Source organism: Hypomesus transpacificus, chromosome 12 (assembly GCF_021917145.1).
Source record: "Hypomesus transpacificus isolate Combined female chromosome 12, fHypTra1, whole genome shotgun sequence".
Classification (NCBI taxonomy): Eukaryota; Metazoa; Chordata; class Actinopteri; order Osmeriformes; family Osmeridae; genus Hypomesus; species Hypomesus transpacificus.
In genome coordinates, this window is record NC_061071.1 from 5,169,805 (window position 1) to 5,195,449 (window position 25,645).

A 25,645-nucleotide genomic window follows, 5' to 3' on the forward strand; every position below is an offset into this window, starting at 1 on the left:
GGCCTGATTTGTTGGGGTGGAATTGGTGATATAAGCCTAGACCCCCCACCCCCATCAGTTTGGTGGCAGCAACTATCTCGTAGAATGCTGCCAAACAAGGTTTCTGTCAATTTGACCATAGCATTCCTACCAAACCTGGTATACCAGAACCGACCATAATTTATTGGGATTTATAGATTTTTTTGTATGATCGTTTATGAAACTGTAAGGCCAAGATAACAATTGACTGTACAGAGAAGGTCTGCTGAATTTGAGTGCAAAGATGAGCATGTGTGTCTGTCGCTGTGCACTAATTTAAGCTTTTTAATTGTGAGATACACAAACATAGTGTAACATAGCAATTAAAGAAAAAGAGGAACTTTTTGTGGGCTGTTATATCAATTAGGAACCGGAATGATCATTTTATTGTGGCCTATCGTTTGAACGGAAACATAATATTTTACCTCAATTTACCTTTAGCCTCAATGCTGATGGTGTGGCAATTAGGGTATTCTAATGCACTGTCGTTGAAAATCATGATCAACTGTTGTGTCAACCTGTTTTCACTTGGCCTTGGGGCTAGAGAACGTAAAATTCATTTCAGGCAATTCTGTTAGCAACCTTTGGGGTCCAGATTGAAATAAGCGGAAGAGAGACAGACGCAAGCCTCGGCGGAAGCGGTCTGTCAGGAAAGAAAAATCTGCAGCATTTGACACAAAGACGCCCGATCACATACAATATTATTTGACCGAACCGTGTTCCACACTTCATATCAGCGTCCGCTGCAATGATTCTGTTAGAAATCAATAACCGGATTATAGAAGAGACGCTGTCTTTGAAATTTGACGGCGCATCCAATGGGTGAGAAATCATTGTCCCTGACTAGCTTAGCTATATATATATTATCTAGCTGTTGAGCATTATATTATACCGGGCCAGTATCATCTTGATGATACACGAAAGTGGGGTGCATCTATTTGATCCTACGATATAGATATACCTATCGATACATCGATGCACACATGGTGCACTACGAAAATGGTTCCAACTGACTGACACATTCGCTTGCTATATTAGCCATCTATCTAGCTAGCTACTAGATAAGTTAGCCGCTAACCGAAGGTGGGGTGTGTCTGGTTAGCTGGGCGGGGTAGACAATCGGTACTGTTGAGGCTAATCTGTTTTGAAGACTGCTAGACAATTTCACTACCTACAGATATTACAACATGCATATGTCGGCATATTTGACGGTACACGTGATTAGGAAGAAATGAGTGAACTGTATGTGTTCTGTTCCGTGCAGCTAGCTAGTTAGCTAGCTTATATCTGCTAAAGCTGCTACTGCGTTATTGACTGAAATGTGATTCAGCAAACTGCTGTCCAAGTTATCTGGCAGCCCTGTCAGAAATGTATTATGTTGTGAAATTGTCACAAGGCGTTGTAGGTCAGTTGTAAACTACTTACACATGTAAATCTTCCATTACTACTAGCCAGGTAGGTTGCTAGCCATCGCCCTTTCCTGCAACTTCCGCATTCCATTTGTCAAGCTGGGTCAAGTCAGTGCAGAGTTGCAAGCTCCCACTGTCCGTTTGCCGTGTCACTCCCTTAATCAACTGGTCAGGCAGTCTGCAATTGACTGTGTGAATTATGTTTTGTGTTCCAGCCATTGTTATTCATTTGTGAATTTGAAGGTCTGGGTTTAGTGTAATCGCAAAACCCGAAAAAATTGAATAGAAACCCATATATAATCTCATGTCACAATTCTGCTGTATGTGAACAGTTTCAAAGGTGTGTATCTCACAGAGAAATACTCCTCACTGTTTGCAGGACCAAACCTGAGGCGGTAGAGGTGACGTTTGCAGGTGAGCCGTTGTGACCATCCTCGTTATGACCGCTCCATGCACACATACACGTACAAATGTATTTGTATCATTTTGTCTTTGAATAAAATGTCTTATTTAAGATTGAGTTGTTTGCCCCCAAAGTGCACATTTTACTGGAAGGGGTGGAGGGAGCATATGGAAGTGCTGGATTGGTCTTTAATGATGTGTGTCTCTCTGGGTTAGACTTTGATGGTGTCCTGTACCATATCTCCAACCCCAACGGGGACAAGACCAAGGTGATGGTCAGCATCTCCCTCAAATTCTACAAGGAGCTACAGGAGCATGGAGCTGATGAGGTAAAACACACACACACAGGCTAACACCGAGATAGAAACACTGAAGTTACAGTCTTCAAGTACGGATGTGTTGTGGCTGTGTATTATACGTATGTTCTATATTGACAATATAGAATCTAGAATGTATAGCAGAGATGGCGTGAAGGCCAGTCAGCGCCTTTACACTAGAAACATGTCATAATCCTTCACTTCCTTCTTCTCATTTGAGGCCCGGTTATCTCTTACCATCACACCCCAGGCTCATACTGAGAGAGCAAGTAGCAAACACAACTTTTTCAGAGCTTGAATTCCTTTCAAATGTACCGTTGTGAGCTGCTTTGGGGAAGTTGCGAGCGGAGGTTAAGAAGAGACAACGATGCTGAATGTCTGTTCAGGCCTGAGTTTTTCACGCAGGCTAATCACAACCGTGAGTGTTCTCACCATGTAAGGAAGAAAGCAGCTTCAGAGGTCTCTTATAGAAACAGGAAGTGAGTCATTGTGGGAGAGGAAGTGCTGCGCAAGCTGGTGCTGCTTTAACAAGCTTTGTGGCTACCTTCCAGCTGCTCAGCTTTGAACCTCTCCCCTCATGTTTTCTATGGGCTTTAGTAGATGGCATAAAAGGGATATACGTCTTTGAACTTTGTTGCTTTCCCCCCTTGAGTACATTGAGAACCGTGCGGCTGAGATCAAATGTTCAGGGTTATAGAAGTGATTTTTGCCGTGCAGTTATTTTAAAAATACTTTTCAAAGTAGTGCATACAGTATGCATTTTGATGTGAAGTGAGCCATGTTCCAGCATGTTCCAGTTCCATGTAAAAATACATTTTCAGACACCAAAAGTCTGCATCGCCCCAATCACTTCTTGGTGCAATGTAAATACAAACGCATACCATATTCCTTGCTTTGAACAATGTTTTAAAAACAACTGCACAATGTTCTAACATGTTCCAGTTTGCTGTGTACCCTCATGCCTACATCGCTCCAGGGAGAAAGCCCCTTGTTGTCAGCTCTGAATACCCACAGTCCTCGCATTCCTCACCTGAATTTGCATATAGGGCCATCTTATTTCAGACAATTCCACGCTGACAGGTGGCCATTTGATGTGAAGATACTTATCCTTCCCTACAATCACTCACTCACACATCCGCCCACCTCCGCAACCACTGTGGCCCCTATAGTCATTTAGCCATTGTGTTTTTTGTAATTCATGAATGCTATCGGTGTTCCTAACAGGCACTACCCTGCTCACCTTTCTCTCTCTCTCTCTCTGCAGCTACTGAAGAGGATCTATGAGAACTACCTGGTTGCCCCTGAGGCGGGTGAGTGACCCTCCACCCCTTGTGCGCGCGGGTTGACTGGGGGTGACTGACTGGTCATCAAAACAGGCTGTGCAAGAACAGTGCAGCCTGAGGCAGTGAGGACACTAGCAGCCTGTCCTGTCAGTAGAGAAGTCCCGTCTTGTCTCCAACCCTCATAGCTGCATACCAGTTAGGCTGTTGTCGCATTCCATGCCTTTCTGCAATTGTTCAGTTGGTTTTATCAAAGAGAATAAGCAAGTTGCTCCTTGTGAAGTGCCCTTGGTTTGGAAACACGCCAGCTGGTTCTTGTAAAAGGCTTTTCTGACAATGGGATGTACACTGAGTTCACTTACTCCAGACAAAAACGTAGTAACAGTGTGTTTATTTAGCATAAACTTTTATTTAGGGCTGTGAAGTGATAAAAAATGTTAATCAAATAAATCACAGGTTTCTGTGGATTAATCATGATTAATTACATATTAAAATGTTCCCGAATTTTTGTCATTAGTGTGCGTCTTTGATTTTGCGGTACATTGATGCTCGAGTCACCCGTTGCCACTCGCAAAACTTTGGTGAACCCCTCGTCCTCAACAATATCAATCGGTCTACAGCTTTTTGCAATAAATTTGGCAACTGTGCTAGTCACCTTAGTGAGGGCCCTACGCTGTTCAGTGAAGGTGGTTTGGCGCGTTCTACTTGAACTCCCCTCGTCGACCAACGCATGCTTTGCGTTGAGGTGGTAAAGGTTACTTTAGGCTGGTATTGCTTCGGTGAAACGATAACATTCAGTCATTTAGCATTCAGTCATTTAGCAGACGCTCTTATCCAGAGCGATAACGTCTTCCCGCAGAGTGTTGGAAGACAGTGTTTATTGGATGTTGCATCTTAGTTTTTTTGGAACACGCACTTCTCATCCAGAAGTTGCAGATAAAAGACAAAGTGGTGTATATAGAGGGGGATTTAAACCTGAGACCTCCAGCAAACGTGCAGTCAAACTGCAATGCCACTGAGCCCTACCCACGTATCAGCCACTTGATAAAAGGATCCGAAAATGAGAACAAAAAAAGTAAGTTTGAGTCAGATGGCTGAGCGGGTAGAGCATCGGGCTAGTAAAGGTTGCCAGTTCGATTCCCAGCCGGTGCACATGACGTTGGGTCCTAGGGCAAGGCACTTCACCTTACTTGCCTCTGGGAGAATGTCCCTATACTTACTGTAAGTCGCTCTGGATAAGATGACTAATGACTAAATGTAAATGTAAACTGAAAATGAAATGAATGGAAAATGAAACTGCTGAACATCCCTGTTTGTCATTGGCCGTCTCCTAGGCTACAACGTGTCCCTGCTGTTCGACCTGGACTCCGTGCCAGCCAATAAGGAGGAGGTGGTGCACCAGGCGGGCATGCTGAAGAGGAACTGTTTTGCCTCAGTCTTTGAGAAGTACTTCAAGTTCCAGGAGGAGGGCAAGGAGGGAGAGAAGAGAGCCGTGGTCCATTACAGAGATGACGAGTCCATGTAAGTGGCCTGTGCACTGCCTGGTGAAATGGGACACTATTCCAGGGGGGTGATGAACTGTTTTGCCAAACCACCTTTGAGATAACCTTTTGGTGCGGTTGGCATCAGTTATTTGTAGAAACGTACAAATAACTTTGGTTTCTCCTCAGCCGAGTGGAAAACACAACTCCTCCTTTGTTGGTCTGAGGTGATGGAATGTTCTGTTGCAGAATGGCCTTGTCACCCAGGGAAACCAATGAGTTCAAAGTTTGACTGTAAATCTCCCTCTGGGGACTTAAAGTACCTCACAGAGACGTATATAGTCGCAGATTGATTGTTTTTAAAGCATTTGCGACAGATGTTTGATTTGTGTCAGAGTTTAGACTTTGCCTAGTGTTCTTTGGGTCATATTGTCCTCGGTCAACTAAACCAAACGCATCCCCTCTCCTCAGGTACCTGGAAGCCAAGAAGGACAGGGTGACTGTGGTGTTCAGCACCGTCTTCAAAGACGACGATGACGTCATCATCGGGAAGGTCTTCATGCAGGTAGGCCACGCCTCAACAGCTCTCATGAGAGCCGGGAATCACGTTTTTTGCCGATCCACGCAATTACACATACGTCAGCATCTGGACTGCTCGATTGGCTCTCTGCACTGTCAATCCTCTCCACTGCGGATCTGATTGGCTGTGTGTGTGTGTGTGTGTGTAGGAGTTCAAGGAGGGCCGGCGGGCCAGTCACACGGCCCCCCAGGTTCTGTTCAGCCACCGGGAGCCACCCCTGGAGCTGAAGGACACGGACGCTGCTGTGGGAGACAACATTGGATACATCACCTTCGGTATAAGCCAACACTAGTCAACACACTGGTCTCCAGTGTTGTCCTTGGACCAGATCTGAGAACCATAATAAGATCCTGGTTTGCCCAGCCCCTAGATAACTGGTCGTTGGTCCTGGTCTCCCAGGAAGTTGCTATGTCCCAGTAGTCCTGTGTTGTGGAAAGTCTTGAGCCATAACCTGGATACATCAAGTTGTTCTTTTGTGACTTGAAGAAGTGACTAACCTGATGCCGTTTTGGGTTTCAGTTTTGTTCCCGCGCCACACCAACGCCAACGCCAGAGACAACACCATCAACCTCATCCACACCTTCAGGGACTACCTGCACTACCACATAAAGTGCTCCAAGGTTCGTACTAACGAGCACACCACACCTGCACTACCACAGTCTTCCAAGGTCTGTACTAGTTAGTATCCGAACTACTACCCTAACTGCTACACTTACTTCTTTCCCTACAAAGTACTTTGAGGTCAGTATCTCCCATGAAACCCTTAGTTTACAACTAGCCCTCAGTACTGGCCTACATACCTTGCCAGGTATGAACTTGTGCTTCCTGCTTGGCTACACTTCAAGCCCTAGAGCCATTTCCTCACGTTAGCTGACCAGCCCAAAGGCAATTCACCGAAACGGGTACAGTGGACAGTTGGGGTGGGACAAAGAATCGAACTCTGGGTATAATTACACAGCTTCCTTGGATGTCTGAGGTTGTGAAAGAGTGTGTGGATGCTTCACTCCTGGCTGACCGGACAGACCGGAATCAAAGACTCGCTGTTACTGTAAAATCAACATGGAAGAGACGTCAAGGTGGTTTTGATGTTGTCATACTGTTAAGTGTGTGTGTGTGTGTGATACCCCCTGGCTTTAGGCCACAACAGTGTGTGTGTGTGGCTGTGCGTTCACAGTGTGTGTGACAGGAGACAGATCTGATCTAGATCTTAATTAAAGCTCATAAATATCAGTGTCAGTTCGATTGTATCTTCATTGGCTGTCGGTTTGTCTCCCGTCTGTCTGACTGCCGGTACGTCTGTCTCTCCGTCAGTCTGCTTCTCTAACCCCTGTGTCGGGTCATCTCTGCAGGCCTACATCCACACACGCATGCGGGCCAAGACCTCGGACTTCCTGAAGGTGCTGAACAGGGCCCGTCCCGACGCTGAGAAGAAGGAGATGAAGACCATCTCGTAAGTTGGGCTGCTAGAGCCCTCACTGCTCCTCCTCACAGCTGGGGTCTCCTTCTCCCCCTCTCCTCCTCCCCTCTCCTCCTTCTGCTTCCACCACACTCCTCCGGCCTCCCTGCCTCTTTTCCCCTCGCTTCTCCTTCCTTTCTCCTCCTCCTCCTCTGCCTTCACCACTTCCTTCTCCACCTTCCACCTGTGTCCGTACTAGAACCTAGAAATGAGGCTGGGTGGGGATGTATGTATGGGATGTATGGGATGGTTTAGCTCTACTCTTCTCACATTTCTCCAGACAGACCCATTATCTGAATCCGTTCACTCTCAATCTCATCTTGGATCTCATCATTCCGATGTTGGCCAACCGAAAGAGAGACCTGCAGTTTCTGTGATCGCTATCTCTGCCCAGCATTTCATTTTACACTTACTTGAATACCAGCTCAGCATTACAAATATGTTGTGGTTTGGCGCGTGTGTGTTCCTGTAATGCTGTGAATGCATAGCCACACACACTGTTATGGCCCTGAGCAAGGGGGTATCAGACATACAATCACACACACACACACACACACACACACTTAGCCACTTAATGTTCTTCCTATTGGAAAGTCCTGTTTGTGTGGCTACCGTTCACTAGCCTAGGCGGTCGTCTTTGACAGTGCTGGCAATATTTGAACACATCCGTGATCAGGATTCTAACAAGCCCCCATCCCCACTACACAAACACTGTCCTCCCCCTGTTGGCACACACTGGGTTCAGTGTGGTCGCCCCTGACAGAACAGCCCTTGTCACTCGGTTAATGTGTAATGCAGATACTATACTGCAGGTGATTGTTTGGGGGGCAGGGTTACCGTTGGCAAATACAGTCAAATGCCTAGGAGCACCGGACCCGACCTTTTAAAGCAAAACAAACACAGTTTCACCGACTGTTAAATACTATTCGAGTAGATGTGTGTTGTGGAGCAACTTCTCATGAACCATACGATGGTTGTGCGTATAGGTGGAGGCAAGGGATTAGTTAACCCTATACTTGCTGACTGAAGGATCAGCTAGCTGTGTAGATGGATCGTTTGGGTGTTTGTTATAGCCCACAGGCTGGTTTCTGCACCGAGGCATTTGGAAGATACATTACGTGTGTATTATGGTTTACATAATGTGCCTGTTGGTAAGTGTTTAATAATCCTCCTGGAGATGCTGTCTGCATGCCTGAGGGTGTTGTGTCTGAGTAAGAGCTTTGTTAGTGGTGGATTGTAACATTGTGTGTGTGTGTGTTCACAGGGGCAAAACGTTTACCCGCTGAGGCTGGTCTCCTTACGTGCACTCGGACTCCCAGGACACGCACAGTCGCGCCACATTGGACAGGACCTCCCCCCCCCCCCCCCTAGCCTGATTGCGAGTGCCCAGACTTTTTTTGTTTTAATAATAAAGTTGGCTCCTTCAAAATAAAGTTGGCTCTTAGGAAAATCGAGGCGTAAAAGAATAAAAAGGGCATTCCTTGCTTTGCATACTTAGATAATTATTAGTCCTATATAAATATATATATGAGAAGAAAAAAAAAGAATTTTTTGATACGATATCTTTTACTCCATTTGGTACTCTTGCCTTGCTCTCTCTCCCCCCCCCCCCCCCCCCCCCCCCCCCCCCCCCCCCACCCCCTCTTCCCCATGGTGACCGTGCATTCAATGACTACAGAATTCCCCCCTCACTCCCACCCCATCTCTCTATCAATGCTATCATGTTGTCTGTACCATTGTCATTCGATACAATAAACCGTCTTACAAAAAGCATTCCTGTCATATTGTCAGTTTCAAGTTTTTTTATTGTCACGTGCACAGAACAACACAAGGTCAGACTGGGCACTGAAATTCTTGGGACAAGACAACACAAAACAACCTGGCATAACATATAAGTACTAAGAACATGATTACATCTATGACAAGCTAAAGTAGAATAGAAATACAAAACAATGATGTCCCACAGAGCTATCATCAGATCTTAACACTTTATCTCAGTTCTGTTGAAGTGAGGTGAGCTCTCCTGTCAGCCAGTTCCATGGAACTCGGGGAAAGGAAAAAACGTTCTGACTTATGCCTGACAAACTCCTCGTAAACAAGCTTCCATGTTGACATGTAACAAAGGGAGTGGGACCTCAGGGCATGGTGGGATCAGTACTCCAGGATGAGTGGGATTTGACTTTCAGCAAATGTTTGGAAACTTAACATTTGCTGCACAGCGACACCTGGTCACAGTTTTATATCACCAAATTTGGCATGACGCCACTATTATGCAACATACCGTAAAGAGGATTCTTGTTGCTAACAGAATTCCACCAATTCCTCTGTACTCTCCTATCTCGATCACTGAAACTCCTTCCTCGTAAACCTAGCTGGGCCACAGGTGTTAAAGAAACAAACCTGGTCCTGGTACCACCGACATGCAATGCTTCTCCCTCCATGCTCCACAGTGGTAGACTAACCTCCCTGTTCTGCTAAGCACGTTTCCATGCCCACAGTCTAAAGACGCTCCCCTTCAAGACTCACGTTGACTAAGTTATGCAGCATTGTGGCACCGAAAGAATCACTTAGATGTAGACTTAGATGCGTTTTTTGGGATGCCTGTGACTTGTCCCTCCCTGTCTCTTCCCTGCACCATGTATGAGTAAAGGCCTGTTTGAGGTCCTGTTGTTACACTGTTTGGCTAAAAACTACTGTAGTTGATGTTGCACTTTAGATATGTTGTCGTTTCTGTTGCACTGTATCAGACCATATAGTAATCGACATTGTAAGACTAGTTATTATTGCATTGTAGTTGTGTCATTTTTGTTCTTTGATCACCCATCTAATGTAGATGTTGTTGCTGAACTTAAGCAATGAAATATTATCGTTGAACTGTAGTATCCTTTTATTGTTTACCTCGCCTGTTATGAGTCTACTCCCATTGCACAATGTTTGGTACAGTAATTAACCCAAGAATATGATTGTTTTGCTTGAAACCACATGAGAAACGACAACAGCCAAGCGTAAGATGGTGCAATGTTTATTTAACCTATAGAATTTGCTGACAAGAATGCACTGGATGAACAACAAAGCTACTTCAACACAACATCAGTAATTGTAATGTCGGGCGTCCATTTCTTAGGGGAGAAGAAGGGTTGGTGGTTGAAGAGGGCGGGTGAAGGGTAAAAGCCAGAATTGGGCTAGGGCTAAGGCTTAACTGATTGGCCAGGATTAGTTGTCTTGGGAATCTCTAGAGCTGGAGTTTGGTGGGGTCTTGGAGCAAGCAGGTGGGGTGGTTTTCTTGACCGCCTGGGTAGGACTTTCCGACTTCTTCCCTTTCTTGCCCTCCTTCTGAGTAGGGGGGCCCTCCGCCTTGGCGGGGAGGGGCTCGGTGGCAGGGACGCTCGGCTCAGGAGCTGTGACCACCACCTTCACCGTCACCTCCTCCTTCTCCTTCTCCTCCTTCTTACTCGACTTGGGTGGCGCTGAAAGAGTAAGTATGTTTCAGTTTCCCAAGCTTGATCAACATAATCAGTCTGGTCCCTTTTATACTCCAGAATTGCATTTTTGATCTATATTGAGAGGCACAGTGAGATTAGAGCATGCAGTGTTTTTACAGTGGGGTGACAGCTAAGCGTCACGAAGCGTCTAACCTACTCCTAGTGAACACAGCAAAACAGAATACACAACCATCAAAGTTGTGAATGCTCCCTGGCCCCAACCCTAAAGCCTACTAGAGGATTGTGAAAGTGGGAAGGAGCCAGGAGATGTGATATAAACACAATGAAGCGTGACTGAACTGAAATGGAAAACATGCAAGACACACAATGTCAGTTCATCTGAGGGGACCCCCACACGCCGCATCTCCTCGACATCTGCAACCACCGGTGTCAGAAAGAAGCTTCTAGAACTCACCACTGTTCAGAGCGTTCTCTAGAGAGAACTCCAAGCTGTGGAGAGGAACAGAAAGAGAGAGAGACAGTATCGCTGTTGTAGTATCGCATGACTGTGCCTGTGTTTCTCCAGAAGCACCCACTCAAGGTCATACCTGGCCTCCTTGTCATCACTGATGCCGAGGATGAGGCGGCGGTAGTTCTCGATCTCAGCCTCCAGCTTCATCTTGACGTGCAGCAGTTCCTGGTAGTCCTCCACCTGGCGCTCCACCTGGGAGCGAACCTTCGTCAGGTCAGCCTCCAGCTGAAGCAGGATCTTGTTGATGCGGGATATCTCATTGTTGTAGCGCCCCTCTGTGTCAGACAGGGTTTCCTCCAGAGAGCGTATCTGGGGGAGGGAGGAGAAATTAGGAGATTAGAGGGGAAGGGAGAAGAACAGAGGGAAGGGGATGGGAAAGGGAGGGAAAAGAGATGAGAGGAGATGGTTAGAGAGAGATAAGAGGTTGGTTTGGACACCAAACAGTGTTTGGATCGTGATTTGTGGTTGAGATCTGATTGGTGGGTTATTGGTTGTCTGTGGAAAAAATGTTCCTGATGGAGAACACTCCCTGCTTTTGAATACCGTTTGGAAAGACTCATGTTTGTTGAAATGCAAATCACTTTAAACAAATAAACTTCGGACGAGAGGTTTGTTGTTTTACGTGTCTGTTTGAATTCCAGTGGTTTTGTGTGAGGAGCAAAAGATCAAAGAGAGAAACGACTTGTAATCACAATGCTAGCTGTAATAACGGGGTACACTGACTTGGGAATGTGTACGCTAGGTTACTCCCACAATGGCCTTTCTTACTCCCTCTCAGGAGCGTGTGTGTGCTCATGGGTTTCGTCGTTGACTGCAGCGAGATGAAGTCCAGACATACTTTACACATCCGCTGTCATCCTGTCTGTACATGTTGCTGGTTTCCTTGCTCGGCGGAGCCTATTGCCATCGCAATGTGCCTCCAGACATGTCTAGTGACTGTGTGTGTGTGAGCGAGGGTGTGTGTGTGTGTTACCATGTTAAGCATGGCCTGGGTGTCGATCTCCAGAAGCTGTCTCTGGCGGCGGAGGTCGTTGAGCTCCTGCTTGCTAGATTGCAAAGCCTCTGTGTTCTGGGCCACCTCCTCCTTGATGTTGTCAAACTGGAGGGAAGAGAGAACGGCAGGGAGGGAGAGACGGAGGTGGGAAGGCAGGGAACAGAGGGAATGAGAGAGATTAACGGAGGGGAAAAAGGGTGCAGGACTCCTGGTCCATAAATGAAGCACCAGCTCACCTTGCTCTGGTACCAGTCATCAGTGTCCTTCAGGTTCTTCTGGGCTAGCTTATCGTACTGCCTGCGCATCTTGTCCAAGACATCGCCCAGGTTGGAGTTGTTGGAGTCGATCTCCACAATCACCTCAGAGTCCTTAACCTTCTTGCGCAGGGCCACAACTTCCTGTAATAGGAGAGAGGGGGAGGAGAGGAGATGGCAAAATTATGTAATTAAAGCTGTGTTTAATTGTGTGCACACATGCTTGTGGTGTATGTTTGTGTGTGTGTGTTGTCCTTACATCACTGTGGTCCTTCTTGAGGAAGGCCAGTTCCTGCTTTGTAGACTCTATTTCACTCTCCAGCTGGGCTTTGTTCAGCAGGGTGTCATCGATGATCTTCTTCAAACCAACCAGATCGTGCTCCACGACCTTCTTGGCCTGCTTCTCAGACTCCAGCCTATCAGAGGGGGAATGGGAGTTTAGGTCACGCCCACCAGTACTTTCCTGATTTATAAGCCAACATCTTAAATATATTATCATCATTATTAATATAGGCCTGTCTGAAAATATAGCATGTTGTGCAGTAGGTTATTGCAAGAAATTCTACTTTAACCCCAAAATAAGTATTATTTTTATAGTTTAGTCCATATATCTTACATACTTATTCTTAAAGTCCTCATTGGCCAGTTTGGTGTTATCAATCTGGAGCAGCAGGCGCGCGTTTTCAAGGGTCTTGTCCCGCAGCTGCGCAAAATAATGAAAGCCCGGGAGTCAAGCATTACAGTAAATCTGACAATTCAAAACAAATTAGAAACAGCTTATATATATTTTTACTGTTATATAACGGTAGGCTATATGTATATATACAATTGTATGTATAGGCTTATCTATACAATTACTTTTAAAGCAATGCAGTTGGAATTAACTTACATTTAAACCAAAGACTACAAAAGAAAAATGAAAATATTGAAAATATAAACCTTTTTCCTGAGGTCAGCCACCGGTTTCTCGATTTCCGCCCAGTCGCGGCCCACCGGCACAGCCCGCTTGGCCAGGATGTCTTTGATCTGCTCCTCCAGATTTGAGTTGGTGCTCTCCAGCTGCCGCACCCTGCCCAGGTAGTCGTGCAGACGGTCATTCAGACCGCGCATCGTCTTCTTGTCGTCCGGTGCGGCAGCGGCGACCAACGGACCGTTGGAGATTGGACCGTTGGTGGCAGGCTTCTTTTCCGGGTCTGCGCGCATCACGTTCCTAAGACCCTCCAAGCTCGCCACGGACACTCTAGAGCCTCGTCCGCCAGCCCCACCGAACATGCTACCTGCGCTGTTCCTAGCCATATTAGTGATATAGTCGGACGGACAGTGCGTACAAGTTTACAGTGTAGAAGAGCAACGTAGCCAAGTTTAGCTGTTCAGGTGATGGGGATATGCAGGGAATTGTTTTTATACCGACGCTTAAAACCGGCCCCATGGCTCCTATTGGCTCGATTACGACCATCTCACCTCCGGGAAACAGGTTTGGAGTTGTAATTCCAGAATTTCAACTCGTTTTTTTTCAGATTGAATGTCATAATTTGAATTTGGCTTCATTTGATTGGACATAAGCAAATACCTACAGGGAAGGGGAGGTCATCGCCCCCTTTAAATGCAGGTGTTTTTCTGAGTGAAGGTGTCTTCCGAACTTGTCCTCCTCCTGACTCTGTTCAGTCTGTTCTGCTCTGTCATCTGATTGTCAACCAGTAACGGTACTCTGCAAGGATGTCGAAACCCGGTGGATTCAGCAGCCAATCCTCGACACCAGCCGCCGGTAAAGCGGGCGTGCTCAAAAGCTACCCAACTATCTCCTCTGCCAAGGCCGACCTAATGAACCCTATGGCATCCAGTATGGATCCAAAGGACCAGTCGGCCAAGTCCAAGGAGAAGGACCAGATGGTCGGGTTGAACGACAAATTCGTAGCTTTCATCGACAAGGTAGGCTTTAAAGCAAAACTTGTTTTTCTTTCTCACTGTAACCTACCAGAATATTGATGCAATTTGCATAAATATAAAATCAATTACGTGTTTTATCCTTTTTACTTTTCTTGTTTACTCACATTGGGCTTAAATGGTCAAGTTTTTTTGAAAAACAATCAAATATTTTGACACTAGTTTACAAAAAATTTACACAATGCACGGTCACGGTCAAAGCATGTTACCTGCGGGAAAATGTAGGACTCGCCCGCTTGTCACTCCCTTTGTCAGGTACTCCCTTTCGGTGCTCCGGGCTAGGCAAATTATGAGCGTAGCCTGCGTTAGGCTCCGGATATGCTAGCGTTTACTGCAACCAATCCGAGACACAATGTACCCTATGCACTGACTGACTGTAGGAAACTACCCAGGGGCTAACTGTCTGCCGCCTCAGTCTCGCCACCCAGTGGCCAGTTAGAGATGTGCAGTTATGTTAGAAAGTAATTCCTAACTACCAATTAAAAGTGTCCCCTCTGCAATTGTTCATGTTTGTCTCTCTCACACACAGACACACATGCACACACAGTGAATTTATGCACAGACGGCACACAGTTAACCTTAGCTACGGCTAAATATACTCTCGCCAAGAGTGTAGTCTAGTTTTGACCCCAGGCATTACAGACACAAACGTTGGCAACAAGGGAAAGCTATTTATTTCCTTGATTTCCTTGTCATGATATAAGTACTTACTTTCATAATATTTGGCATATAATGTAATTGTGATAGACTTATGAAATATATCAATAATACCTCTCCCCCTCCCCCCATTCACCCCCAGGTCCAGCACCTGGAGCAGGAGAACAAGAAGCTGGAGACAAGGCTGAGGATTCTCCTGGATCAGGAGGGCTACAAGGGCAACATTGAGGACATCGTCAGCCAGCAGAAGGCTGACCTGCAGCGCCAGATAGACGGGCTGGACCTGGACCGGAACAAGCTGGAGGCAGAACTGCTCAAGAACCAGAAAGAAGTGGATCACACTCGCCAGAGGTGAGGGGCTGGCTGTTGTCGTCCTCGCTGCAACAGTCTAGTTCATGCACACAGGGGTGGATCCAGACATTTTCACGTGGGGTGGCAAGGGGGGGAGGGGGGGGGGGAGCAGGAGGTAGTTAAAGAGGGCAGGAGGTAGTTGTAGAGGGCAGGAGGTAGCTGTAGAGGGCAGGAGGTAGTTGTAGGGTTGCATGGAGACGTGGAGGGACGGTGTGACCTGGTGCCACCTTAAATGATTACAACAATGTAGTTTAAATAATGCCAATAACAATATTTTATTATTATTATTATTATTTATTCATATTTTTGAATGAAATGTACTATAATGTAAATTAAACATTTCTTTATTTTAGCATGGGGACATTGGGGGGGTTTAGTTTTTTGGGGGGAACTGCCAGTTCTCACACACACACACGCACACGCTCACACCCACACACACACACGCACACGCACACGCTCACACCCACACTCACACACACACACGCACACACATTGAGATGGACAAAACGAGAGACTTCCCATCAAATCATTCAGACATGCTGTTGCTTGTCACTCTAAGACCTTCCTGCTACGACATTCAAAGCCACCGAACCCTCTCATGATCCCACCACCCCAAATCCCACCTTAACATAAGCAAGGATCTGTAAGCCTCCTTAGTGAGGAGGGATACAGCACACCTCCCTCTCCCCTCCAGCCCACCCCCTAACGGGGGCCCCGGAGCTTAGAGTCTGGGGAGAATCAGGGCAGGGAGCCAGGCTCTGGGGCTATGTCTGGGCCGTCCATTCACTGGGCCTGGTTCTGATTCTGGTTCTGGGTCTGGTCTCGCTCATCTCAGCCCAGTGCCACAGGAGGTCTATTTGTCAGTCTGACTGTTTGCATGAGAGAGGAAGACAGAGACCATTGGGTGATGACGATCCATTAGGATGTGATAGTCCATGACTGTGTGTGTGTATCATCATCCATGTCCTGAATCATCCTATGTGTATGTGTTGTGCAGCTATGAGGATGAGTACCAGAAGAAGACTGAGCTGGAGAACGAGTTTGTCATCAACAAGAAGGTGACAAGGTTTCCTCCACCCCCCTCCCATTCTTCTTCTATCCATATATTCCTCTCCTGTGTGACATCTATATCTCCATGTTTGTGTGTGTTGAGGACGTGGATGAGGGACACTTGGCTACAGTGAACCTGGCTCTGGAGCTGGAAGACCTGATGGGAGAGCTGCACTTCTTGAGACAGGGCTTTGATGAGGTAGGACTGACTGACAGGCCTCACTGGCCAATCCCATTTAGGTCACACAAGGGATTGGTTCCGTGTTTCTAATTCCCGCCCCCTTAGTCAGGTCTGTCATACGGATGCACTATACCTGGTGGAGGGAAGAGGGCGCTATTGATTTGTTCTCCTTTATAATAGATGACGTTGTGTGTGTGTGTTTGTAGTTTTGTTTAGCCACCCTTATGGGAGCCAAATGTCCTCAAAAGGAAAAAGGAAAAAGTGACCTTGTGGGGGTCTTTTGCTGGGCCCCGGAACTTCAAATGCTTTGATCAGGAGGTTTAAGGTGTTTTAGTGTTAGGGTTAGAATTACTTTAAGGGTTAGGGTTAAGGTTAGGGATAACCCAATTCTGAATGGGAGTGAATCGCCGGCTCCACAAGGATAGGAAAACAAATGTGTGTGTGTGTGTGTGTTTGTATAGGAAATTAAGGAGCTGCAGTCCCAGATCCAGAACGAGACAGTCAAATTGACTCAAGATAACAGGCGTGCTCTGGACATGGACGAGATCGTGGACAACGTCAAGGCCCAGTATAGCCAGATGGCTGCCAGGACCAGAGAGGAGGCCGAGCTATGGAATCAGAAGAAGGTAGGACACATACACACACACACACAAACATGCATACACTTACACAAGTATATACAGACATAGATGCATACGCATCTACTCATACACTTATACACCGACATACAGTACACATGCGCACGCACGCATACACACGCACAGACATATACACATACCCATGCAGACACAACATACACAAACACATGTACACGTGCACGCACTTACAGAAATACGGTTTAAGAATGATTGTTTTTCATCTCTCTCTCTCCCTTTCATTTCCACTCCATCCCTCCCCACTCGCTCCTCTCCATCCCTCTCTCCTCTCCATCCCTCTCTCTCCTCTCCTCTCCTCCTCAGATGGATGACATGGTTCTGAAGGCAGGAAAACACGAGCAGGATGTGAGGGACATTAAGAAGGAGATCGCTGACATGCTGCGCGTCATACAGAGACTCAACGCAGACCTGGATGCCCTCAGGAAGAGAGTGAGACATACACACACACACACACACTGACACACACTCACACTCGCAGCAGTCACTGACACTGCTCCTCCTTACAGAAAGAATCTCTGGAGAAGGACATCGAGGATGCGGAGGGGGCAGGTTTGAAGGACATGGGCCAGGCCCGGGAGAACAAGCTCCAGCTGGAGGAAGCACTGCGACGCGCCAAGCAGGACATGGCCCTGCAGGTCCGGGAGTACCAGGAGCTGATGAACCTCAAGCTGGCCCTGGACATCGAGATTGCCACCTACCGCAAGCTGCTGGAAGGGGAGGAGAAGAGGTGAGGAAGAGGAGGGGGGGTGGATAGAGGAGTGTGTGTGTGTGTGTGTGTAAAAGAGAGAGAGATTAGCTGTGTCTACTACCGCGCACTTGTGCACTTCGAGCACTTCGAGCACTGACTTTTAGTGCTTAGGGCGCTTCACTCACAAAACCAGAATAATTCAGTGCACTGAAAGTACCAGGATGGCGCACTGCAAACGGTCCAAAAAACAACGATGGACACTACTCGCCCTAAACGGGCGCCATCTTGGCCACGTAGCGGAAAAGGAGGAGCCCTTTCGGCAGCTTTTTCCACTTGAGTGGAGAAGCGCGTTCATTTTGGCAGGTCTTGCGGGTGTGGCGAGCAGATATGCGTCCGTCACTTCCACCAAGTGTTTAACGTAGCAGTGTTCCATTTGAGACAGCACTTATCAGCGACAGAGTGCACTGAATATGTAAGTGCACTGTTTTGCAGGGCACTGTATTGCAGTGTACTTCATAAAGTGCGCGGTAGTAGACACAGCCACTGATAGTGTATTAAACCCCTTTGTGCTTCCTTGGCAGGATGAACGATCACATGCGACAGTCAGGTGAGATGTTCTCCATATCCTCTCGTTCCCTTTTACCAGGCACGAGCCTAGATGCCCCATCCACGTTCAGGTTGTCTTTGTTGTGTGTTTGTGAACACATAGGTCCTTCTTAACTCCACCCCGTCTCTTTTGCTCAGATTACTAAAACATACCAACCAATCCAGTCCTTGCTTGCATGCAGACCACGAGACACTGGCGAAGCTTCACAACATCTCCAAGCCCCTCCTACCTGAACCCGTCACCCAAGCAACCAGCCCCATCCCCACAGCTAACCATGCCCTCAAGAAGCGTCTTCTGATCAAAGTTGAGGTGGACGAGGGGCGGGTCATATCCGAGAGCTCACACTACGACGACTAGCTCAACTGACTGTCAATCAAATTCTGTCCCTGTGGTAACACCGCACTGCAATATACCCACTGTTTGTGTTTTGTCTTAATGGTTGATGTAGCCCATGAATTGTCTGGTGAAAACATTCAAAGTTTAGGAAGGAGAATTATTTACGTCAGGGAATTGATTGAAGCCAAACTGATCTAAACTTTCCAAACCAGTATGGTTCTGTGGTGTGAGAGAAGTACTTTCTTGTGTCTTGTCATCATGTCTAAAAAATAAAATCGAGTCATCAAACTTTTCGTTTGAGTTTTGCTCGTTGAAGGGGTGTATATGTGTGTGTATATGTATCTGGTACAAATGGCAGTTCCTCCTGTTTGTCTCAGGCCAGCTCTCTCAAGCCAGGTCAGTTAAGATGCGAGACATCTGCTTCTCCTACCGTCTGATCGCAGGAACGCCAAAACATGGCCGACGGACAGATCTGATGCCATGTGGACTGACGTTGTGCTCCATTTAGCTGTTTACTGAAAGAGAACATACTGTTCCATGTGCTGTGTGAGGTGTGTTCTATCTGCCGGGCAGGCCGGGCAGGAAGGAGGGAAAGAGAGGGTAAGGAGGACTCTGGGAATGCCGACGGGTGATGAAGAGAAGGACTAAGATGAAAGAAAAGAGGTGTGCAGGCAGGGCTGTTGGAGGGAGAGACAGGTGGGCCTTTCATCTCTGACTGAATCTCGTGTCTGTCTCGTGTCAAGGGCTCACACATACAGGCGCACACTCTTGGCTTTGGCTCAAACACATCTAATAAACGGTCCACATGAACACATTCATTTGCCCTGTCTCAAGTCTTGCTCTATGCTTTCTAGTCTCTCTCGCTCTCTGTCTCACACACACACACACACACTCTTGGGGAACAACTCCCCCCCCCCCCCCCCCCCCTCCGTGTTAATAATTCTTCGTCCCCAACGTCATATAAATATTCTGCCCTCGCAGAGGCCTGTTAGCTTGCGCCACAGCCTGTCTCTCCCCCTGATTCATAGAGCAACCTCTCACGCTATGTTGACAAATGTTGTTTAGAAGACCGCTATGAAAAGTCAAACACAAAGACTTGCTGTGCAGCTGTAGGGAGGTACACAGGAACACGACTAGGAGCTAATACAGTCAAATACACGGGACATACTTGATCTGGATCAGTTGACCAAATGGGTACAGCACATTTTTGTACTTGACCCAGGTCTATAGTTCATCTCTTGTCCCGGACGCTGGAGAGATTAGTGTTAGTGGAGAGTTTCACGCGTTACTTTGGAGTTACAGCAAAGTAGCTGGAGTGTTACTGCAGCGTTGTCGTCTCATGAGCGTGAACACAGTGGACCTGCTCCGCATTCTACATGCATAGGAATGGACGTGGAACCTTGTGTCCTTCTTTTTAAAAACAGGAATAGATCCCTGGACTGAAGTTCTATAGGACTGACAGCCCACCCCCCCCCCACACACACACACACACACATCGTGGGGCCCTAAACAAATGTTCAGTTTGTTTATTGGGTCGGCCGGCCCTGCATATACCAGCTACCGACACCTAATCTTTTCCGTCTCACTCCTCCACCTCTCAGGCGTATGTGGCCCTCGTCCCCCTCCTCTCTCTCCTCAGTCCCACCTCTTTCCCTTTCCCCCTCTCGCTCCGGCCTTTCCTTCCTCTCTCATCCTCCCCCTCGTTCTCTCCCCCACATCCTCTCTAACTACTGTCAGAGATGGAGCATGGGGGGACCGGGAGACGTTTCTGGCTGCAGTGATTGATGGAGCGATTTTATGACCCATTTAGTAGACTTCCATTGAGTCTATATCTGTGTCCCACAAACTCCTTATCTCACAAAATCACTGCCGTTCTTCCAAATACAGCTTAAAACACATTTATTATTATTATTAACCCAACAAAATTTGTACAACTTTTTATTTTTTTCACTACTGGCACAAATGTTTTGGGTCACACTGTAAATGAACTAGGGTAGTGTAGCATAGCATAGCACATCAACAGGCTTAGATGGATATAAAAGCCGCTTTTCAAATACTTCAGGTACTGTTCTGGCTGGACACGACTCACCTCCATACGCAGTAGTACTTGGTTTTACTCTGCAATCCTCCTACCTGACCCTCTCGCTCTGATGTCTGCTTCAACGCAACACTCACTTGCTGTACCCTTTTGGCGGTAACACATAGCGTAACTGCACCTCAATAAACAACGGCAATTGACATGTCGACTAGTCCACTGGAAAAGAAAATGACGGCCACTATCATAGACAGCGACTCCTGTGAAGTAGCTTGGCTATTTAAACATTGTGGCGATCATTTCTGGCCAATCGGTAGTCTGCAGTGTTTCCCTTTACCTTTTGAACATCGCCTAGCCTCCTGGACCACGATGGAGGTTTTATCCCCCAAAAAACTCATGTTACCAGGTACCAGACTTGTCAGATGAAAAAACAAGCCGAAATGTGTAGTGGAAAAGGGCCAAAGATAGGTGACAAGATTTCCCGTGTGTTAGAGCAGCGAGATAATTATTTCCACTGCCAGACACACTACAGACACTGGATAGACACTCAAACAGATGGACAGACTGGCAGCCAGACAGACAAAAACAGATGAGACAGTATGAGTTGGGGAGAATATTGGATCATTACCCCATCGTTTTGTCAAGACTTATTGGAGTGTGTTTGTTCCCTAGACAACCATTCATGTATCTTTCAATCCATTTTCTATTCTCCATCCCTCCTATCACTCAATCCCACAGTTCATTCCTTCTTCCACCCAACCATCTCTCCCCATGTCCCCCAGTCCTCTCAGAGAGCCATATCCTCTGGGTCCTGAGTCCTTGTCCTCCACCGGTCTCTCAGTTTATGTATGAGCTTCCTGGCTGGGTCGGTGTACTGCCTGTTAGCCAGGCCCAGCACCAGAGGAACCACGGCCATGGAGCCGATCCCGGTGCAGGACAGCACGATGTGTGTGGTGGGGTTCCCCACGGCCTCCTCCCTGAGGAGGAACGCCACGCACACGTGCGTGTAGATGATGTAGGGCACCCAGCACGCCAGGAAGGTCAGCGACACCGCCGCCACGCAACGTGCGTACCGCAGGTTCAAACGCTGCTCCTGGTCGGACACCTGACCGCCCGCCGCCCCCCTCCTCCTCCGGCGCCCCCCCCCCTGCTCCAGCGAGCGGTGCTGCCGGCAGATGTCCCTCAGCTGACCGCGTGTGATCCACAGCACGCGGCCCGTCATGGCGGCGATGGACAAGATGGCGGGCACCAGGAGCCCGTACACCTCCAGGTAGATGAAAGCGTTGGGGAACACGCGGCGGTACGAGCAACACTCTGTCCCCTCCGCCTCCGCGCTCGTCGAGCAGTTGTCCGCCGCCGGCGTCCCTGAGCTGTTGACGGGGCAGCAGCCGTTCCAGTCCGGCCCGGCCCGGTTGTTCCAGCCGAACGCCGGCAGCGAAGCGTAGAGCAACGGGGGCGTCCAAACGGCGAGGAGAGCCAGGGGGAACTGGCGGTGGACCCAGAAGCTGCTGTAGTGCAGCGGACTCACGATGCACATGTAGCGCTCGTAGTGAACCATGACCAGGTTGAACAGGAAGGCCAGGAACAGGAAGTTGGGGAAGATGTGGACGAGGAGACAGGAAGTGAAGCTGAGGGGGCGGTTCAGACCCATCCAGGGGATGAAGGGCAAGGCCACGCCAGTACACAGGTCCGCCACCAGCAGGCTCAGGAAGAAGTAGTTGGGCGTGTTGTGGAGCTGGCGGTTGGAGCCGATGCCTACGATGATGAGCAGGTTGGCGAGGATGATGGCGGTGGAGAGGGGGATGGTGATGGCGTAGATGAGGCGGGCCTCCGAGAGCGGGCGGGAGGAGGAGGTGTTGTGGTCCATCGTCACGGCAACGTCAATGGTTGTGCTGGTTTTGTTGTGATGATGGTCAAACCGGCTCAGTTACTTCCTCCTCCTCCTCTGGTCCCATCATAAAGTCCTGAGGAGACAAAACACACAGATCAGACTCCAGACCGATATAGATACAGATAGATCATACTTCAGATGGATGTAGATTGATAAAATACCAGATAGATGTAGCTGCAGATAGATCAAACACTAGATAGATACAGACAAATATGATACTGCACCTTGCCAACAACAAGTATGGCCAGAGGAACCATCTTTTATTGTAAAGCCCTATTTGAAATGTATTCACAGCAAACCCGGAAGTGTTCATTTACTGTAACATCAGAAGTAAGGGCATTTGAGAGTGGACCTATATAAACACTCAATGAGAAACATAAATACTCCTGGTGTGAAATTAGCGCTGGCAAAAAGTCAATACAAACACACATGATTTGATCCAAGTCGATTTATTGGTTAAATTGGTCACATATGGAACAAATACATGTTTACCATTTAGATGTGTCCCATTGTTTGTCGTATTCACCCACACCCTACAGAGATCACTTCTGCTTTCACCAGTTTTATAGGTTTTGACTTGTGACACAATGGTCCTGAAATACTGATTCTCAATCACCCCATGTTTATGTGTTTGTAGCCTTGCTAGGGGGTTGTAAATCTATGTCTTAGTGACATAAACTGGTTTATGTTTGGTCAGGCTGTTACGTAGTAAACTGATTTGGGATGGGTTGACTGATAATATACTGATTGATGATTGATGTGCCCCTCAAGGGACTGGACTGAGTGTCCTGGTGTGATCTGATCTCTTTCAGGGACACACATGAATCAATGTGTGTGTGTTGTGTTTGTGCCTATGTATGTGTGTGTATGTGTGTGTGTTTGTGTGTGTGGGTAAGAAAGAGCTAGAGAAGGAAAGAGATACAGAAATAGACATGAGAAGTGAGAGGGAAAGAGAAGGAACAAGAGAGAAAGAGAGAGTAAAGGGGATAGAGATGGAGAGCAAGAAAGAAAAAAGGCCAAGACTAGTGAAAGAAAAAGAGAAAAGGAAAAGAAAGAAAAAACAATCTCTTTCTGTTGTCCACAATGCACACAAACTCATCACAAAGGAAATGTGATATCAAACATGGCTCCCTGATCAGCTTGAGAGGGAGCAGGACCAGTCACAACAGGCCACCAGCAGTCAATAATTGATGAGTGCAGACAACAAATCCTCACAGCACAGGCTGAAATGAATATTTTTGTGGTGTAATTACAATCATTACACCACAAAAATATATCACACCATCACCTCTCATTACAACACTTTCCATTAAGGCTGTGAGGCTGAAGTTGCTTAATCATGTGTATGCATTTAGCTTGCGTGTTAATGTGTTTCATGTAGGTTTAAGCAGGTTTCACAAGTCTGTGAGCTGAACTGAGACTTGTAACTTATTCATGTAGTAAACTGGTGTGTCAGATCCTCATTTTCCCTCTCACACACACACACACACACACACACAGACAGACAGACAGACACACAGATATACACCCACACACACACACCACAAACACAGATATATACACATGTATAAATGAAGGCTTACACACTCACCTGCATAAAGACTCACACTTCCCCTGACACAAATGCAAAGACGCTTCATTAAGTAGACACAAGCACACACACACCTACACCCCTCCACACACACGTTAATAGACACACCTACGCACGTATGTCAAGCATGTCACAGAAGGGTGAGCCCAGGAGGAATCTTCTCTGCTTCTAAATCGCAAATGCTCAGATGTATATTCAGCGATAAAGATGACAGAAGTGAGTTAACGTGTTTTTATGAGGGTCTTCAGGAGAGATTCTCACATGAGCAAAGGATTCACACTGTGCACACAAACAAGCACGTGCACATACATGTACACACACACTCACACACACACACTTACACAAACATACTGTCCTTTCTGAAAGGACATGGATAATGCATGTCTTTCTGGTGACTGTCTGGCCCCAGTGACATTATGTGCGTCACACAAATACTGTTTCAGTTGATGTTGCTCCAGTCTACTACATGTGGTGAGATAGGAGGAAGACAACGTAATAACTAAACAATGATCAGTAGTTTATGGTTTCTCTACTTTTGCACATTGATAAGATGTTCAGTCCAATCATTTATGTAATTTGGTATAAAACTAAAGCCGTCATATTTAAGTAGCACATATATATGTACGTGTATGTGTGTGGAAATGTATGTGTGTAAAGATGGATATTACATAATGAGGGATTTTATTATGATTTAAGTTTACTTGTGATAAAGTGGTGTAGAGAAGGACAAACATAACTCATGGTCTAATAAAACTCGAATAAAAAGATACAGACATGTCCCAAAGTCGGAGAGAGAACCACTCACCTCTTCAGGAAAGAGAATCCAGAGAGCCAGTGATCCATGCTAGACCCTGTCCTCGGTAGATCCCTAGTCGTAATCTACTGTCCAAACAGAACAACTCCTCCTCAATTTCCAAACTATTTCTGCCTGGGAGGGAGAGATTCACCCAGAACCTCACCTTTTTCTGGGAAACAGAACCAGTCCAGGTGTCAGCTGGGTACTACTACACATGTAGACCCCTAGCAGAGCCTGAAGTTGAACATCTCTCTTGGTTGGTCTTCCTGCACACACACACTCTCTCCCTCTCACGCTTGTCAGTGTGACAGATGCTGTCTCTCACTCCACCTGATATGCCAGACCCAGTCTATATCTCTCCATTGGTGTATCAGACCCACCGCTGACAGGAATATCGGTTCGACCACAGATCAGAGGCTCGTTTGGTGAGACTGACACGGTGAGAGACGATAGAGAGAGGGACAGAGAGAGAGAGAGGGACAGAGAGAGAGAGAGAAAGAGAGAGGGGCTTACTATCAGATGCTATCTCTTAAAGGGGAAGCTTACGCCACAACAGGGGAAGTGTGAGTTTGTGTATGCCTGGGCGCATGTGTGTGTGTGCAGGCCTGGCTTGTGTTTGTGTCTGAGCGTGCTTGTGTGTGCGTGTCCACTCGTACGTGTGTCAGGAGTTTCTGTCTCACCAAAACGTCTGACCAATGCATAGCCGGCAACCAGCAG

At 47.1% G+C, this 25,645-nt stretch overlaps 4 protein-coding genes across 8 annotated transcripts; 2 read left to right on the forward strand and 2 right to left on the reverse strand.

Moving 5' to 3' along the window:
- The first annotated feature begins 606 nt into the window (after nt 1-606).
- Nucleotides 607-8,716, forward strand: arpc2 (actin related protein 2/3 complex, subunit 2). Its single transcript, XM_047031186.1, has 10 exons — nt 607-840; nt 1,807-1,841; nt 2,046-2,158; nt 3,411-3,456; nt 4,761-4,947; nt 5,379-5,472; nt 5,636-5,762; nt 6,007-6,107; nt 6,837-6,937; nt 8,208-8,716. The coding sequence occupies exons 1-10, from the start codon at nt 767-769 to the stop codon at nt 8,227-8,229; spliced, it is 900 nt and encodes a 299-aa protein (XP_046887142.1). The 5' UTR covers nt 607-766; the 3' UTR covers nt 8,230-8,716.
- Nucleotides 8,717-9,949: 1,233 nt separating this feature from the next.
- On the reverse strand, nt 9,950-14,439 carry zgc:92380 (uncharacterized protein LOC445086 homolog). Of its 3 annotated transcripts, XM_047030953.1 has the most exons (9): nt 14,299-14,439; nt 13,085-13,422; nt 12,766-12,848; nt 12,405-12,561; nt 12,128-12,289; nt 11,871-11,996; nt 10,974-11,206; nt 10,841-10,875; nt 9,950-10,410 (listed from the first exon to the last, which is right to left on the reverse strand). In XM_047030953.1, the coding sequence occupies exons 2-9, from the start codon at nt 13,415-13,417 to the stop codon at nt 10,157-10,159; spliced, it is 1,383 nt and encodes a 460-aa protein (XP_046886909.1). In that variant the 5' UTR covers nt 13,418-13,422; nt 14,299-14,439; the 3' UTR covers nt 9,950-10,156. The 3 variants fall into 3 exon arrangements, with proteins under 3 accessions (XP_046886909.1, XP_046886908.1, XP_046886910.1); XM_047030952.1 differs by lacking the exon at nt 14,299-14,439 and having other exon boundaries at nt 13,085-13,594; XM_047030954.1 differs by lacking the exons at nt 10,841-10,875; nt 14,299-14,439 and having other exon boundaries at nt 10,297-10,410; nt 13,085-13,594.
- On the forward strand, nt 13,763-18,904 carry LOC124474619 (intermediate filament protein ON3-like). Of its 3 annotated transcripts, none has more exons than XM_047030958.1 (9): nt 13,763-14,074; nt 14,889-15,097; nt 16,095-16,155; nt 16,251-16,346; nt 16,790-16,954; nt 17,288-17,413; nt 17,491-17,711; nt 18,254-18,279; nt 18,417-18,904. In XM_047030958.1, the coding sequence occupies exons 1-9, from the start codon at nt 13,862-13,864 to the stop codon at nt 18,422-18,424; spliced, it is 1,125 nt and encodes a 374-aa protein (XP_046886914.1). In that variant the 5' UTR covers nt 13,763-13,861; the 3' UTR covers nt 18,425-18,904. The 3 variants fall into 3 exon arrangements, with proteins under 3 accessions (XP_046886914.1, XP_046886913.1, XP_046886911.1); XM_047030957.1 differs by having other exon boundaries at nt 18,461-18,904; XM_047030955.1 differs by lacking the exon at nt 18,254-18,279.
- Nucleotides 18,905-20,576: 1,672 nt separating this feature from the next.
- gpbar1 (G protein-coupled bile acid receptor 1) lies at nt 20,577-25,349 on the reverse strand. Its single transcript, XM_047031103.1, has 2 exons — nt 24,938-25,349; nt 20,577-22,614 (listed from the first exon to the last, which is right to left on the reverse strand). The coding sequence occupies exon 2, from the start codon at nt 22,515-22,517 to the stop codon at nt 21,438-21,440; it is 1,080 nt and encodes a 359-aa protein (XP_046887059.1). The 5' UTR covers nt 22,518-22,614; nt 24,938-25,349; the 3' UTR covers nt 20,577-21,437.
- Between the last annotated feature and the right edge of the window lie 296 nt (nt 25,350-25,645).